The sequence below is a fragment of the Acipenser ruthenus genome, chromosome 8, assembly GCF_902713425.1.
Source record: "Acipenser ruthenus chromosome 8, fAciRut3.2 maternal haplotype, whole genome shotgun sequence".
Lineage (NCBI taxonomy): Eukaryota > Metazoa > Chordata > Actinopteri > Acipenseriformes > Acipenseridae > Acipenser > Acipenser ruthenus.
Genome location: NC_081196.1, coordinates 50,333,880 through 50,346,592, shown reverse-complemented (window position 1 = coordinate 50,346,592; position 12,713 = coordinate 50,333,880). Strand labels below are relative to the sequence as shown.

Below are 12,713 nucleotides of genomic sequence, written 5' to 3'. Positions count from 1 at the left end.
AATTACAGGTATGTTCGATAGTTGTAGCAACATGCGGGGACGTGTAACGCTATATTTCCGGAACCCCGCTACTTACTCTTTAAGTAAATGGGAGAACTCCAAGATATAAATTAAGCAATTAAATAAGCCAATGCAATTATTTGTGTCAAAAAGCATTTTATTCCAATTTGCTATGCAATTCAGCACAAAGAGAATTCTAGTTTTATTAAGTATCCCTATAAGGAGAGCTTTAATTAGTATCCCTATAAGGAGAGCTTTAATTAGTTTTTAAACCCTTTGACTCTGCCGCTGCAGCACCTACTACTGCTAATATCTCATAAACCATTAAAGATGTCAATTTCAAATGAGAATGTGCTACCAGAGATGCTTCATTATTGTTTCTAAGGTCAATCTTGTAGGAAAAGAGTCAAGTAGACAAACACACTCTCCAAAACTTGACTTACTGTAGTTTTACATTAGAATTTATGATTTTACATATTTTTAAGTTACGTTATTGTTTGATTTTAAACAAAAACACACATTCATATTTCACCATAAAATAACACCCTTGATGTTGTCTACCTTTTTTTTTTTTTTTTTTTTTTTTTTTTTAACAAAACCCTGACACTGTTTTTAATGTACATTTCAACTTTCGACTGATCATATTATGTTCCACCCCTTCTCACTGGCACAGGTGACAAAGGAGATTCCTGTTTTCACTGCGAGTCGTTTGGTCCTCCTGGACTTCCCGGCCCACAAGGACCAGCAGGGCAGCAAGGTAAGGAGCAGAATATTTTCCACAGCACTCTCTTTATACTTTTTAGGTTCTGGAACTTTCTGTAATTTTACAGTTTATACATATCATTTGAAACTCTATCAGATAAACACACTTCTGCTTTCAGAAAAATAAAATAAAAATAAATAATTCCTTTAAAATGTAGAGTTCACCAATAACCTTGTAGAATAAGTCTAAAGCTCCACATACAATACTCTGCACTAATTAATGAGTGCCATTATAGCTAAAGTTATATTATTAAAACTAACACAGCTAATACATGTGGGGCTTGATGAAACACAGACAACTGAACAAATCTGTATAAGGTGTTTTGCATTGTATTTAGTCTGTTTCTATTTAACCTTTGTATTTCACAGGCTATCCAGGGCAAAGTGGTACTAAGGGTGAAAAAGGTTCTCAAGGAAGTCCTGGTCTTGAAGGTGCACCTGTGAGTAGATTCACTTCAAGCAGTGCTTAATCAAATCGAAAGTACAGTATTTATTTATTAGATTGCTTTCTTTACAACAGTGACTGCTTTTTACCTAGGGTGTTCCTGGTACTCCTGGCTTGTATGGCTCCCCTGGTGCAAAAGGGGCGCCAGGAGATGTTATCTTTGGACCAAATCTAAAAGGAGACAAGGGTCAGGCAGGGATCTCTGGTCCTAATGGGACTCCAGGTTTTGATGGGGCACCAGGAAGGGATGGTCTACCCGGAGCCCCAGGCCCTAAAGGCGAGCCAGTAAGAACAACCCTGGCTTATTTTAATATACTACTGTATGCACTGGATAAATACAGTACAATACCAAATATTTAGAAATGTATACTTAACTTACTGATTTCCCTTATGATGTTTTGCATGCTATTAACAAGTTGTATTAGGCTTGTTCTGTGTTTTGTTACTTTGTCAGAAAAGTATAATATGTCAAATATCAGTACTTAGAATTTATAAGTGTGGTGGAAGACATACCCAGGCTATTTTGTTAGCTGTGGTACAGATATGTGTCCTGTCTATAGCACAAAGCCTAATGCAGCATAAAAACACCATAAAAATAAACTGGACCTTTACAGTAAATAGATTGCAGAGGATCAGCCAATAAAGCACAGATATGTGCCTTCCTGTAACCCTGTAGTAAGTCATCATTGACTTATTTAGGCATTCCTTTAAGTATTGACAGAAAACATCTAAAGAAAACAGGTTTTATTTTTTAGGGTGGCAAAACTTTGCAGCCTCACTGCATATAAAAACCTTCAGTTTAACAGCAGCATAGTTTGAAACAACCAAATGAAATTGAGTTATCTTCCTGTGAGGATCGTTTCCATCAAGCAGACCGATACAGCTTGCTGATTTTGCTGTATTTGTCTGATTGACGCGGGACTGTGTGAAGCTGGAAGAAATATTAAATAAATAAAACTTAACCACAAGGTTAAACAAAAAAGAGTGCAGGTGAGTGCAAAATTCTCTATAATGACGGAATTGCACTATTTTGATAGATATCTAAACAGTGTGGGGATCAAAATACCGGCTAACGTTTTGCAAAGCAAACATCGAACAGTGCATTTGAGTCTGTTCAGTACGCTACTGTTTTTTCCACTCAGGCCACCATTGGTTTCAAAGGGGATCGTGGTCCAGCTGGAGACCCTGGTTTCCCGGGAACTCCAGGAGAAAAGGGTTATCCAGGGCCCCCTGGGTTTGGTGCTCCTGGTTTACCTGGAGAGAAAGGAAACCAGGGAGTCCCGGGGCATTCGGGATTGCCTGGCTCTCCTGGTAAGTTTAGAAATAATGTTAATGTAGATTTGTGAACAGCGCTCAATCGAAGATGTTTGAAACCATTCTTGCTGAAGTTAGTAAGGAGTTGTAGTTGTCTTGCTGTTAACGCACTCCAGATATATCTATATAAATACATACTTTTACAATCAAGAAGGTAAAAAAAAGAGATGAAAGAAAGATTTGTTAAAGCTTGACTCTTTTACTGTTGCCAAACCATCGTCTGGTTTATCAGTTTTACATGAGCATCAGAGGTTGTTCTCCAACAGCAGAAATAACATGATGACCAGTTCCTCAGTGATACACAGGGAAGAATTAGATTAAACTATTCAGCATAAAAATATCTGAAAAGACACTATTAAAAATACTTTACTGATGACTAAAGACAATGATGACTGGCTACTGTAGCTGCCATGCCTTTGCTAATTTAATGCAGAAACACAATGTTGCCATACCTGAAATAAAGTTTGTCTGCTATGTGATTTTGATTGGCACATTTTTCTTACATTAGAGAGGCAGGAACATTGGAGTATACGTGAAAGAAGGGGTATTAATATGCAACAATAAATGGTTTATGTCCTTTAATGTTGGATTAATCACTGACAGCCTTGTTTTCCCAGGAATTAAGGGTGAACCTGGCAAAAGCATGATTGAAAGTGGACCACAAGGCCCACCTGGAGCCCCCGGAATACCGGGACAGCCAGGTTCCCAAGGTGAGTGCTGAGGTCCTAATACTGAACTGAGTAGAAAACTAGGTGCTCCTTTTCAATGTGTCTAATTGATCAGCATGCTGTGATCTCAAAGAATGGTTAGGAAGATGGAGAAGAACTTTCAAGTCAATTCTAAAACTTACCACTGCAGGGATTTGAGACTTTTTGAGATATTTTGGAAACAAAGTGTGTGATTTGCACTGCCAAGGTTTACAAAAAGTTTCAAACATATTGCCATCTAAATATTGTTGATTGATCAGTTGATAGACTTTCATTTGGCTGAATCTCTTTTGTAGATGAACTACATTTTGTCACTCCTTAATGATTTTTCTGAATGTGTTCAAAATGCAGATCGTCTGTCTTTCAGGTGATATGGGCCCTCAGGGAATCCCTGGCATCCCTGGATTTCAAGGAGCAAAAGGTGACCAGGGTCAGCCAGGAGTGGGCTTTCCAGGGCCACCTGGAACCAAAGGTAGGCATGAAAAATAATTCAATTCATGCTAGTTATTGATCTGTTTCACTAAGGTAAAGGTGCGTCTCATTTTAACGGTTTTCAGTGGTGTAATTCACAAAGCTTAGGAGAGTTGCAAGAAGAAACCCTACTATTTATTATTCATTTAACCTGCTTTAGGCCACTCTAGAGTGTGATTCTGTGAAAATCCTATTTCGTACGCAGCAATAAATAAGGGGCCATATTTTCAAAGCGTTTCCTCGCGTCTTTATTTAACTCCTGTTTTGAAAGAGGTTAAAGCCCTGAACATTTTACAAGACTAGAATCAAACAAATACGTTTTATATTTCAAGTTATTTGACTCACTCTCAGGGTGTGTATTTAGAAAGTAAAATGGGATCTGTAGACTTGCATGGAGAAAAAAAATGCAGCAAGCACTTGATTAAATACTTCTGAGTAGCTGCACACCCGTAATGTAGATACTTTTCTATCTTTAGGACACCCTGGGTTGCCAGGGCCAGTGGGGCAGCCTGGTTCTCCCGGGCTCGACGGGAAAGATGGTGGATCAGGACGGCCTGGCCCACCTGGGCAGAAGGTAAACTCTTCAGATACGACAATGTACCTCTTAAAGGCATGACATTTAGAGTTTTACATTCATCCAGAGAACAGCTTATCCGATTCTGACAAAACTTGTTTACAACCGTGGAAACAGGCGTGGCTACATTAATATGTTGTAAAACTGCGTATGTATGTAACTTGAATAGTCACACGTGCCTGTGTGCGTATCTGAACAAGGATTTAAAATTCCATTGTGCCGTTGTGTAATACCCTCTGTCATCTATCTACAGCACACGCATGCACAAGCATTTGATTGACTATTCCTACCTACAGTAAGCTCAGAGGACCCAGTAGCAAGGATCCAACCCAACAGTTAAAAAAATCAGTTCTTCACCAGATAAAGAATATATTTCCCATCTGCTTTAGTTTCCTGTTGAGTTTAATTGATAGCTTGTGGTTGTTCTGTTTAGGGTGAACCTGGCATTGGTCTTCCTGGGCCCAAAGGATCTCCAGGCCCTCAAGGTGTTGAGGGATTCCCGGGAGGGAAAGGAAACTCAGGGCTTCCTGGCATTCCTGGAGCTGAAGGTCACACAGGCCCACCTGGGCCTCCAGGCTTAAAAGGTAAAGATGTACATTTTCATACCAACACTGCAGACCCATCTGCTTGACCGAACAGTAGTGTTTCAATAGTGTTACTGCTACAGTAAGATCTGGTATTCAGGCTACAGTATTTAATTGTACTTTTAATGCCATGCATTTAACAAACAACAGTGGATACTGTATGCAGTAATAAGGCCCATATAATAGATTCAGAAATAATGGAAGAATTTTCATTGATAGGCTTGTTTAGGGAATAACTTGGGCCAAAAAGCTTTTGTTGAAGTTCAATGTGGTGTGTGGTTCTTTTTGTTAAAATAAATGTAGTTTTAGTTTTCACATTGGAATGTAGATGTAGCAGTCTTACCACGTGTCTGTCTTGCCAGCTTAAATTATACTTTATAAATGATGCATTATTATTCCTTTGTGATAATGCTATACACAATGGAAGTAACAATTACACTTGCTTCTGCACTGTGCACTCCTAGCATTGGGTTAAAACATATAAACTGTAATTCAAATATAATATGCTCAGTTCCTGTCTTATTGCTGTGATCATCTCCATACGCTGCACTCTGTTGTTGGTGGAGTTCTGGTGGGAGAGGCTTCAGGTTAATATGCATGCTCCCCCGCAATGGAGTGAACAAAGGACAGGAACAAGCAACACCTCAACGATATCTGTGACTTTCGACCTGACTTTCAGTGAAGACACACATACAGTATACTTACTGAAATCAATTTTTAAGTCTTATGATCTCTCTAAATATTTATTTATTTCAGGTAACCAGGGGCCTCCAGGTTTACAAGGTATCAGAGGCCCCCCTGGTGAACCAGGAGCTGGTGATCCTGGCCTACCTGGGCCCCAGGGCCCACCAGGTCCACCTGGCCCTCTAGGTAAGTCAAATGTGTTTACCTTCCCCTTGGGTACGTTTTTTTTTTTTTTTAATGTACACACACACCAGAAAAATCAGATTAAGTTGTGTTTTACATGATGGATCCAGGAAACAAAGTAGACAAATATCCATTCTCATGTGCACATTTTATAGCAGAGAGGCAATGCACATTAATTATACTGAACATCATGCACAGTGGTACAAGTTTGATGTCACCAACTGAATGCTGTAGGGAAACATTATCACTCAAAAATGACATCCATGAAGAAGGGTTGAAGAATAGGTAAGTGTGGTGGACATCCTTTGTATGTTATTTTATATGTCCGACTGCATAGTGTATTGTGAAGGTACTTCATTCCTGTGCAGTGATCTCATATGAGTTTGCAAGTCTTCTGCTCAAGATGGTATTGTGTGAAGCAAGTATGAGATTTACTTTAGTGTATCAATTCAATGGCAATTCAGACTTTTCCGTTTACTAATAGTTATCCATACAATACTTTTAATTTGAGAGCTTTTTACTATTTTCATGTAGAAAGCAAATCAAACAAACTACTATGAGTGCTTGCTTAGTTACACATATATACACAGTATACACACATATACACAGTAACTAAGCTAATGCACCAGATATTACTGTTGTTTGGACCATGCAAGGACAACATTTGTTTCTAAGTGTTATTTTGAAATTCGAAATTATTTTGGAAATCAATTGCACTTTTTTCTAATGTACTAGATGTGCAAGACGTTGTTAAACAATATTCTTTAGTAAATTACATTTTACGCTATTGTAATGTGCCAATACAAGTCGAACCATCTGGGAACTCCTGTGTTTTATTAAAATAATTTAAAAAACTGTTTTGTAGCCTATTTGCTATGTGTTACACACACGGTGCATTTAAATCAATGTGGGTTTTATTTCTCGGGGAGATTCAGGTCACTCATCACTGTAATTTTTTCCTCATAGCTCTCAGGTAGGGTTGTCAACAGGCTTCAAAATCTCGGGACACTTTAAGGCAGGTCATGTATTTTAACTCGCCTCTAAACTGCAATGTATTCAACATGTAAAGTGAGTGTGACTTGCTTCAGCAGTTTAGTAAATGTATTTAATTGTTTAATCGTGGTGGCGATTCTATTCGGAGAGCTCGTTACAACGATTAATCATATCGCTTGAATTTTTTTATACAGTAAACAATATCTATCAAAAATAGTGCAACACCATTATTATAGATAACTTTGCACTCACCTGCACTCTTTCATTTAACCTTGTGGCAGCAGGTAAAGTTTCTATTTGTTTAATATTTCTTGCTTCACACAGTCCCGCCCAGTCAGAGACTCAGAAAGCCAATCAGCTGCACTACTATAGGTCTGATTGATGGAAACGGTCCTCACAGGCAGGTGTGCTTTTGGTAACAATTAAGTAAAACAATTCAATTAATTTAGCGACAGTTCACGCAATTCACACTCACTTTACTGAATACATTGCAGTCTAGAGAGGCGAGTTACAAAACCTGACCTGCCTTAAAGTGTCCTGAGATTCTGGAGCCTGTTGGCAACCCTACTCTCAGATCAGGTGACACAGATTTAAACATCATTAAAGAAAATAGTAGGTTATGGCAAAGATGCAGCTCTCCTTTCTTGTAAAGGTAAAGTAAACAGTTCTATATTTTGACGTTTCTGTTGTGGGGGGAGGAGGCTAACGGTAAATTGTGTAAGTTACAAACTGCAATCTTATTCAGGGATATATTTCCATTCTGTAATAAAAATACTATTAACTAAAAGGCTCAAAACTAGATTGTGCGTGTCCCTTGTTAGTAGCTGCCAGTCTTTTTTTCATTCAACAGTTACCTTCGGTTTTCTTGACAGTTTTTGTAGATTCGGTATTCGGTTCGGTATTCGGCCGAATCCCAAAAACTATATATATATATATATATTAATTTTTGTTTTTTCAGGATCACAGGGGTTAAAGGGTGAAAAAGGCTACCCAGGCTTCCCTGGACTGGACATGCCAGGGCCCCAAGGAGAGAGAGGCCCTCCGGGTTCCACTGGCATTCCAGGAATAGTTGGGCTTCCAGGACAACCTGGCCCAGCAGGGAGAGAAGGACTCTCAGGGACTCCAGGTGAGGGAAGCTTTGCATACTGTGTGGACATGCTTACACCTGGAGCTCAACAGTAGGGATGCATTTTAAGCAAATAAATATTTCAGCATAGTGAATAACTTTCTTTAAACAGGGGCTTTGTCACCCATCCTATACAAAACCACACAGGTCCTCCCAAGTTTTAGAGCACTGACTTCAAACTTCAGATTTCATTCCAGCCACAATACGTTCAGTACAGTTATCATCTTTTATTCGATTTATTACATGCCATTACATATACAATTTCTGAAATGGAACCTTTTATAAAATCCACATACATTTTTTGCTGTGTACATTAGTTTTTAGGGCTGTTTATAGCTGTCAATACTCATGTGATGACACCATAAAACCTGATTGAATGACAGCAACTGAAAACAAGCGTATATTAAATTACCATCAATACCCAGTTGTTTTCTTCATGTTTATTAGGTACAGTAGTTGTGACTGGTCATCTTACAGTACTACATTCTCCCGAGAATTTCAGAATGGTGTATTATAATTAAGTAGAACGTTGCTTCAGCTTCCTACAATAGAGTGTCCTACTTACTTGGATTTGGGTAATAGCTCATTTAGTAGGTATGTTTTGTTTTAGGGCTCATCTGTTACAAATAGAGGACAATATGCATGCAAATATTATAAACACACATTGCCAACTGAATGCCAGACTGTTTGATTTGCAGGTCCTAAAGGAGAGATGGGAGTAATGGGCACACCGGGTATATCTGGCAGCCCTGGTTTCCAAGGTAACCCAGGTTTAACTGGCCCAAGAGGTAAGTTATGGTCATTATCTGATCTACATTGAGGCTATTTCATTGCTTTAACGTTTAATGCCATGCCTTGTTTAATCTATTTAACAAACAACTGTGAATACTTTATGTAGCAATAAGGCTAATATAATAGATTCAGAAATAATGGAAGAGTTTTCATTAATAGGCTTGTTTAGGGAATGACTTGTTGTGGCCAAAGAACTTTTGTTAAAATTCTACCATTATGGCCAAATTGCGGTTTATGATTCTTTTTCGTTAAAATTAATCTTTTTCAGTTTTCACATTGAAATGTAGATGTAGCAGTTTCAAGTTTATCGAAAGGTTGTGCCTGTCCTTGCCAGCTTAACTCTGTCAGAAATACTTTAGAAAAAGACAACCCTACTATAAATAATTCTAATAAGTGTCTTACGCAGTTATTTTTTTATTTTTTTATTTTATTTTTAGGCACTAGCAGTCTGACATTTGTGGTGGAGGTCTTAGACCTCTGAGAGGGCAGCAGTATTAAAAGCATTAAGGTTCTGCAATATGTTCTGGCTTAAGCAGCACATGCTCTCTCCATTTTAGTTCTGGAAGGGAGCAACTATCATCCTACATCATATGACAGTACAATTAGAGAGTTCACAAGCCCACAGTCTCAAAGCAGTTTGTCGACTAGCACGTACAAGACTAAGCACAGTAGCATAAAGTGGTTGCCACAGCTCTCGTGTAGATTTTGGTCATTAATAAGATGAAACATTTATATTATAGGGAGGTGGCTCAGTTTTAAATAACAAAGTATGTTTTTGTAACAGGTGATCCAGGTTCCATTGGCCCGATTGGACAGCAGGGTGAAACAGGAGCTAAAGGAGAAGCAGGGGAACAAGGGATACCAGGCCCTCCAGGGACCATGTCCAAGGGAGAAATACATCAAATGAGAGGACAGAAGGGAGATAAAGGATTCACAGGTACATTTGTTGATAAAGTAATGCTAATGTCAGCAGTGAAAAAAACTTTTTAGAATGTACCAGATGTCATCTAAACTATGGTACGCAGGGCTTTATTTGCAAATTATTTATCACAGTGCTAAGTGCTAAGCAGCTTTCTAAAAACTGAATGTTAACTGTAACTGACAGGGCGCATCTCCTGCAACACGTCTCCAATCTACAGATTGCCCAAGCCCAACTTTGGACTTGGTTTCTAGGGTCTTAAAAGGTGAGAATCTAAAGTGGTAAAGAATTAAATACAAGAAGCTGAAAAGTATGTTGCATGATTTTATATTACAGGTGTTGCAGGAAAAGCTGGAGTGAAAGGGTATCAAGGAACCCCAGGAAGCCCAGGAATGCCAGGAAAGGATGGAGAGCCAGGACTGTCTGGGCAACCAGGTACTGTAACAACAATTCTTTGATGCCGTACTGTATGTAGGTGCATGGGTTTCATTTCTACCTGTCTAGGTTGGTTTCTTTAGATACACAGTTTTTCTAGGTCTCACATGGCGTGTTAAACAATATATATATATATATATATATATATATATATATATATATATATATATATATATATGTGTGTGTGTGTGTGTGTGTGTGTGATGATGATCAATACGAAAGGATTACATGAAACAATGAATACAAGTTTTTCATCTATTTGTAATTACTAGGACTTAAAGGTGACCCAGGTTCTACTGGACTCCCTGGTCGTGAGGGTTTACCAGGACAGAAAGGATCCATTGGTCAAATGGGCTTACCGGGTAAGATTCCATGCACTTGTTTTTAGTCTGTCCTTTTATTGCATAATTGGTCCCGCCCCTGTGGTGTTTTTGTTTTTAGGAATCTATGCTATACTATTGTGACAAGGAAGTTAATATACATGGGCTCACTGTAAACATTGTGCACAGTTTATAAAAGGGTCCGTGTGTGTTATGTGTTTTCCTGCTGTGTCACAGGCAGTCTCAAGGTATGCTCTTGAATCAGTCTATGGCAAGATCACATGCAGTGTCAATCAGCGGTAATTGATCAATTGCTTTAATTGATCTGGCCCAGGTATCAAAGGAAATGTGTGGAGTACCTGTGTTCTGTTTCGCCTAAAGGGAAAAACAAAAGGCCATTGTTGCCATCTCCAGCGTATATTCTGTAAGCGGAACAGCCACTGGGCAATACTTAATGTATTAAAGAAACAAGGTTTTGTGTTTCTGTTTACAGTGTTTCTTTTTTTGTCTTTTGCTCTGTTTGGTGATACTCACCATCCTGATCTTTTATAGTTCCCAGTGGAACTTTTATTCTCACCCAGAGAATGGTGGTTGTAAAAGGTTAACGCTCAACCATGGTCATTTGATTAGCTGAGCATTTAGTGATATGTTAAGCTGTGTAGAAATTTGGCTCAGCCAGTGAGTGGCAACAATATCTGTTCCTACTGATTTCTTTCAAGTAATGCTATTAGGAATCATAAGCAAGCTAGATAGTTGTTCTGCATTTTTCCATATAAATATAAAGAGGCTACCTACTGTATACCAATTGAAAAGCAATGGCTAACTACCCTTACAAAACTTGAAACTATAAAATGGCCAGTGTGCTTAGGCTAAACAGCAAAAATAACTGTAGACACTTTTACAATCCTAAATTGGAGGAGGCTGTGTGGTCCAGTGGTTAAAGAAAAGGGCTTATACCCAGGAGGTCCCTGGTTCAAATCCCACCTCAGACACTAACTCCTTGTGTGACCCTGAGCAAGTCGCTTAACCTCCTTGTGCTCTGTTTTTTGGGTGAGACGTAGTTGTAAGTGACTCTGCAGCTGATGCATAGTTCACACACCCTAGTGTCTGGAAGTCACCTTGGATAAAGGCGTCTGCTAAATAAACAAATACAGTATTTTGTGCTTTGCATTTAGTGTTTCTCATTTTAGATATGCATTTGGCTATTCATCCCTGTTCTACATATGGAGATTACCAATGCAACTTCATATTGCAATCGATAGAGAAGAAAGCAGTGAAGATATGGATAAGCAAGTTATGCTTGTCTTATTCAGGTTCAGAAGGAGCAAAAGGTACTAAAGGTGTGGGGGGGTCACCTGGCTTGACGGGCTACCCTGGAACACCTGGTGAAAAGGGTCTGAGGGGTGATCCTGGAGAACCAGGTATCGGAAAGCCAGGAGCTGAAGGTGAAAAGGTAAGCATTTTGTTAACCCCGCACTGGAGATGCAAATCCCAGACAACAAGGAAACATTCATACATATGTCTAACTTTTACATATCTCTTCAGAACCGCTTATCCAGTTGTGATAAGACTAGTGCACCACATCATTGAGAGTACCAGAAAACACTTGTCGACTACAGCACTTGTAAACTAGATGGCTCCTAAAAGCTTTGGTGTAGATTTGAAGATGGAACTCATATCTGTTCACAGGGGTTCTGAACATGAAACATACAGATTTCCCCCCCAAATTGATTTTTTTTAAAATAAGCATTAATGGACAATAACAGGCAGATTTTCAGTTGTTTTGTTTTGTAAACTAATTGTGCACTGCTCCCCTTTTCTCAGTTACTTGTGCATTTTAAACATATACATCAATGTACAAAGTTTCCTGAATGTTTTGTGTGTGTCTTCAGGGTCAGCCAGGCCCACCAGGCTTCCCGGGTATCTCAGGTGATAAAGGTGTGAAGGGAGTGGAAGGCATGCCAGGAATGCCGGGTGCACCAGGTCCTAAAGGAGACGTTGGATCACCAGGGTATCCAGGCAGGTGTTTATTTTCATTCTATGTAGACATAGTGAATCTGTTGCACAATTGCATATTCACAATGGAAACAGGTTGAAGGGGAACAGCCTGTGTTAGTCTTCAATCAAACTTTATAATGGTACAACAAGAAACTTACTGCAGTGGTCACATGACATGAAAACAATCAGGATGTTGGCTTTAGCATTTGTGATACCCTGCTTACACACAAAGCAGCTACGGCAGTAGGCATCTGCAGTATTATAATCCGCGGTCAATGCTGCCTTCCCTCAACTGGATGTGTAAGGCATTTTTAGCTGCAAGCCTCTTTACTATAAAACAAATAGATAAATGTTGCTCAGATTGAAAATATATACTGGTTGTGAGTTTTTTTTTTTACATAGGAGC

General features: G+C 39.0%; 1 protein-coding gene across 1 annotated transcript in view; it reads left to right on the top strand.

Annotated features, from left to right (window-relative positions):
• LOC117406567 (collagen alpha-1(IV) chain-like) overlaps nt 1-12,713 on the top strand; it is a 72,057-nt gene that overhangs the window by 46,124 nt on the left and 13,220 nt on the right. Inside the window, exons 23-38 of the mRNA XM_059029143.1 lie at nt 674-757; nt 1,132-1,202; nt 1,301-1,492; nt 2,350-2,518; nt 3,139-3,231; nt 3,596-3,700; nt 4,176-4,273; nt 4,707-4,857; nt 5,614-5,727; nt 7,676-7,843; nt 8,542-8,631; nt 9,420-9,572; nt 9,891-9,989; nt 10,262-10,351; nt 11,623-11,762; nt 12,202-12,332. Coding sequence (XP_058885126.1) covers nt 674-757; nt 1,132-1,202; nt 1,301-1,492; nt 2,350-2,518; nt 3,139-3,231; nt 3,596-3,700; nt 4,176-4,273; nt 4,707-4,857; nt 5,614-5,727; nt 7,676-7,843; nt 8,542-8,631; nt 9,420-9,572; nt 9,891-9,989; nt 10,262-10,351; nt 11,623-11,762; nt 12,202-12,332 — 1,948 coding nt within the window. The remainder of the gene's footprint in view (nt 1-673; nt 758-1,131; nt 1,203-1,300; nt 1,493-2,349; nt 2,519-3,138; nt 3,232-3,595; nt 3,701-4,175; nt 4,274-4,706; nt 4,858-5,613; nt 5,728-7,675; nt 7,844-8,541; nt 8,632-9,419; nt 9,573-9,890; nt 9,990-10,261; nt 10,352-11,622; nt 11,763-12,201; nt 12,333-12,713) is intronic.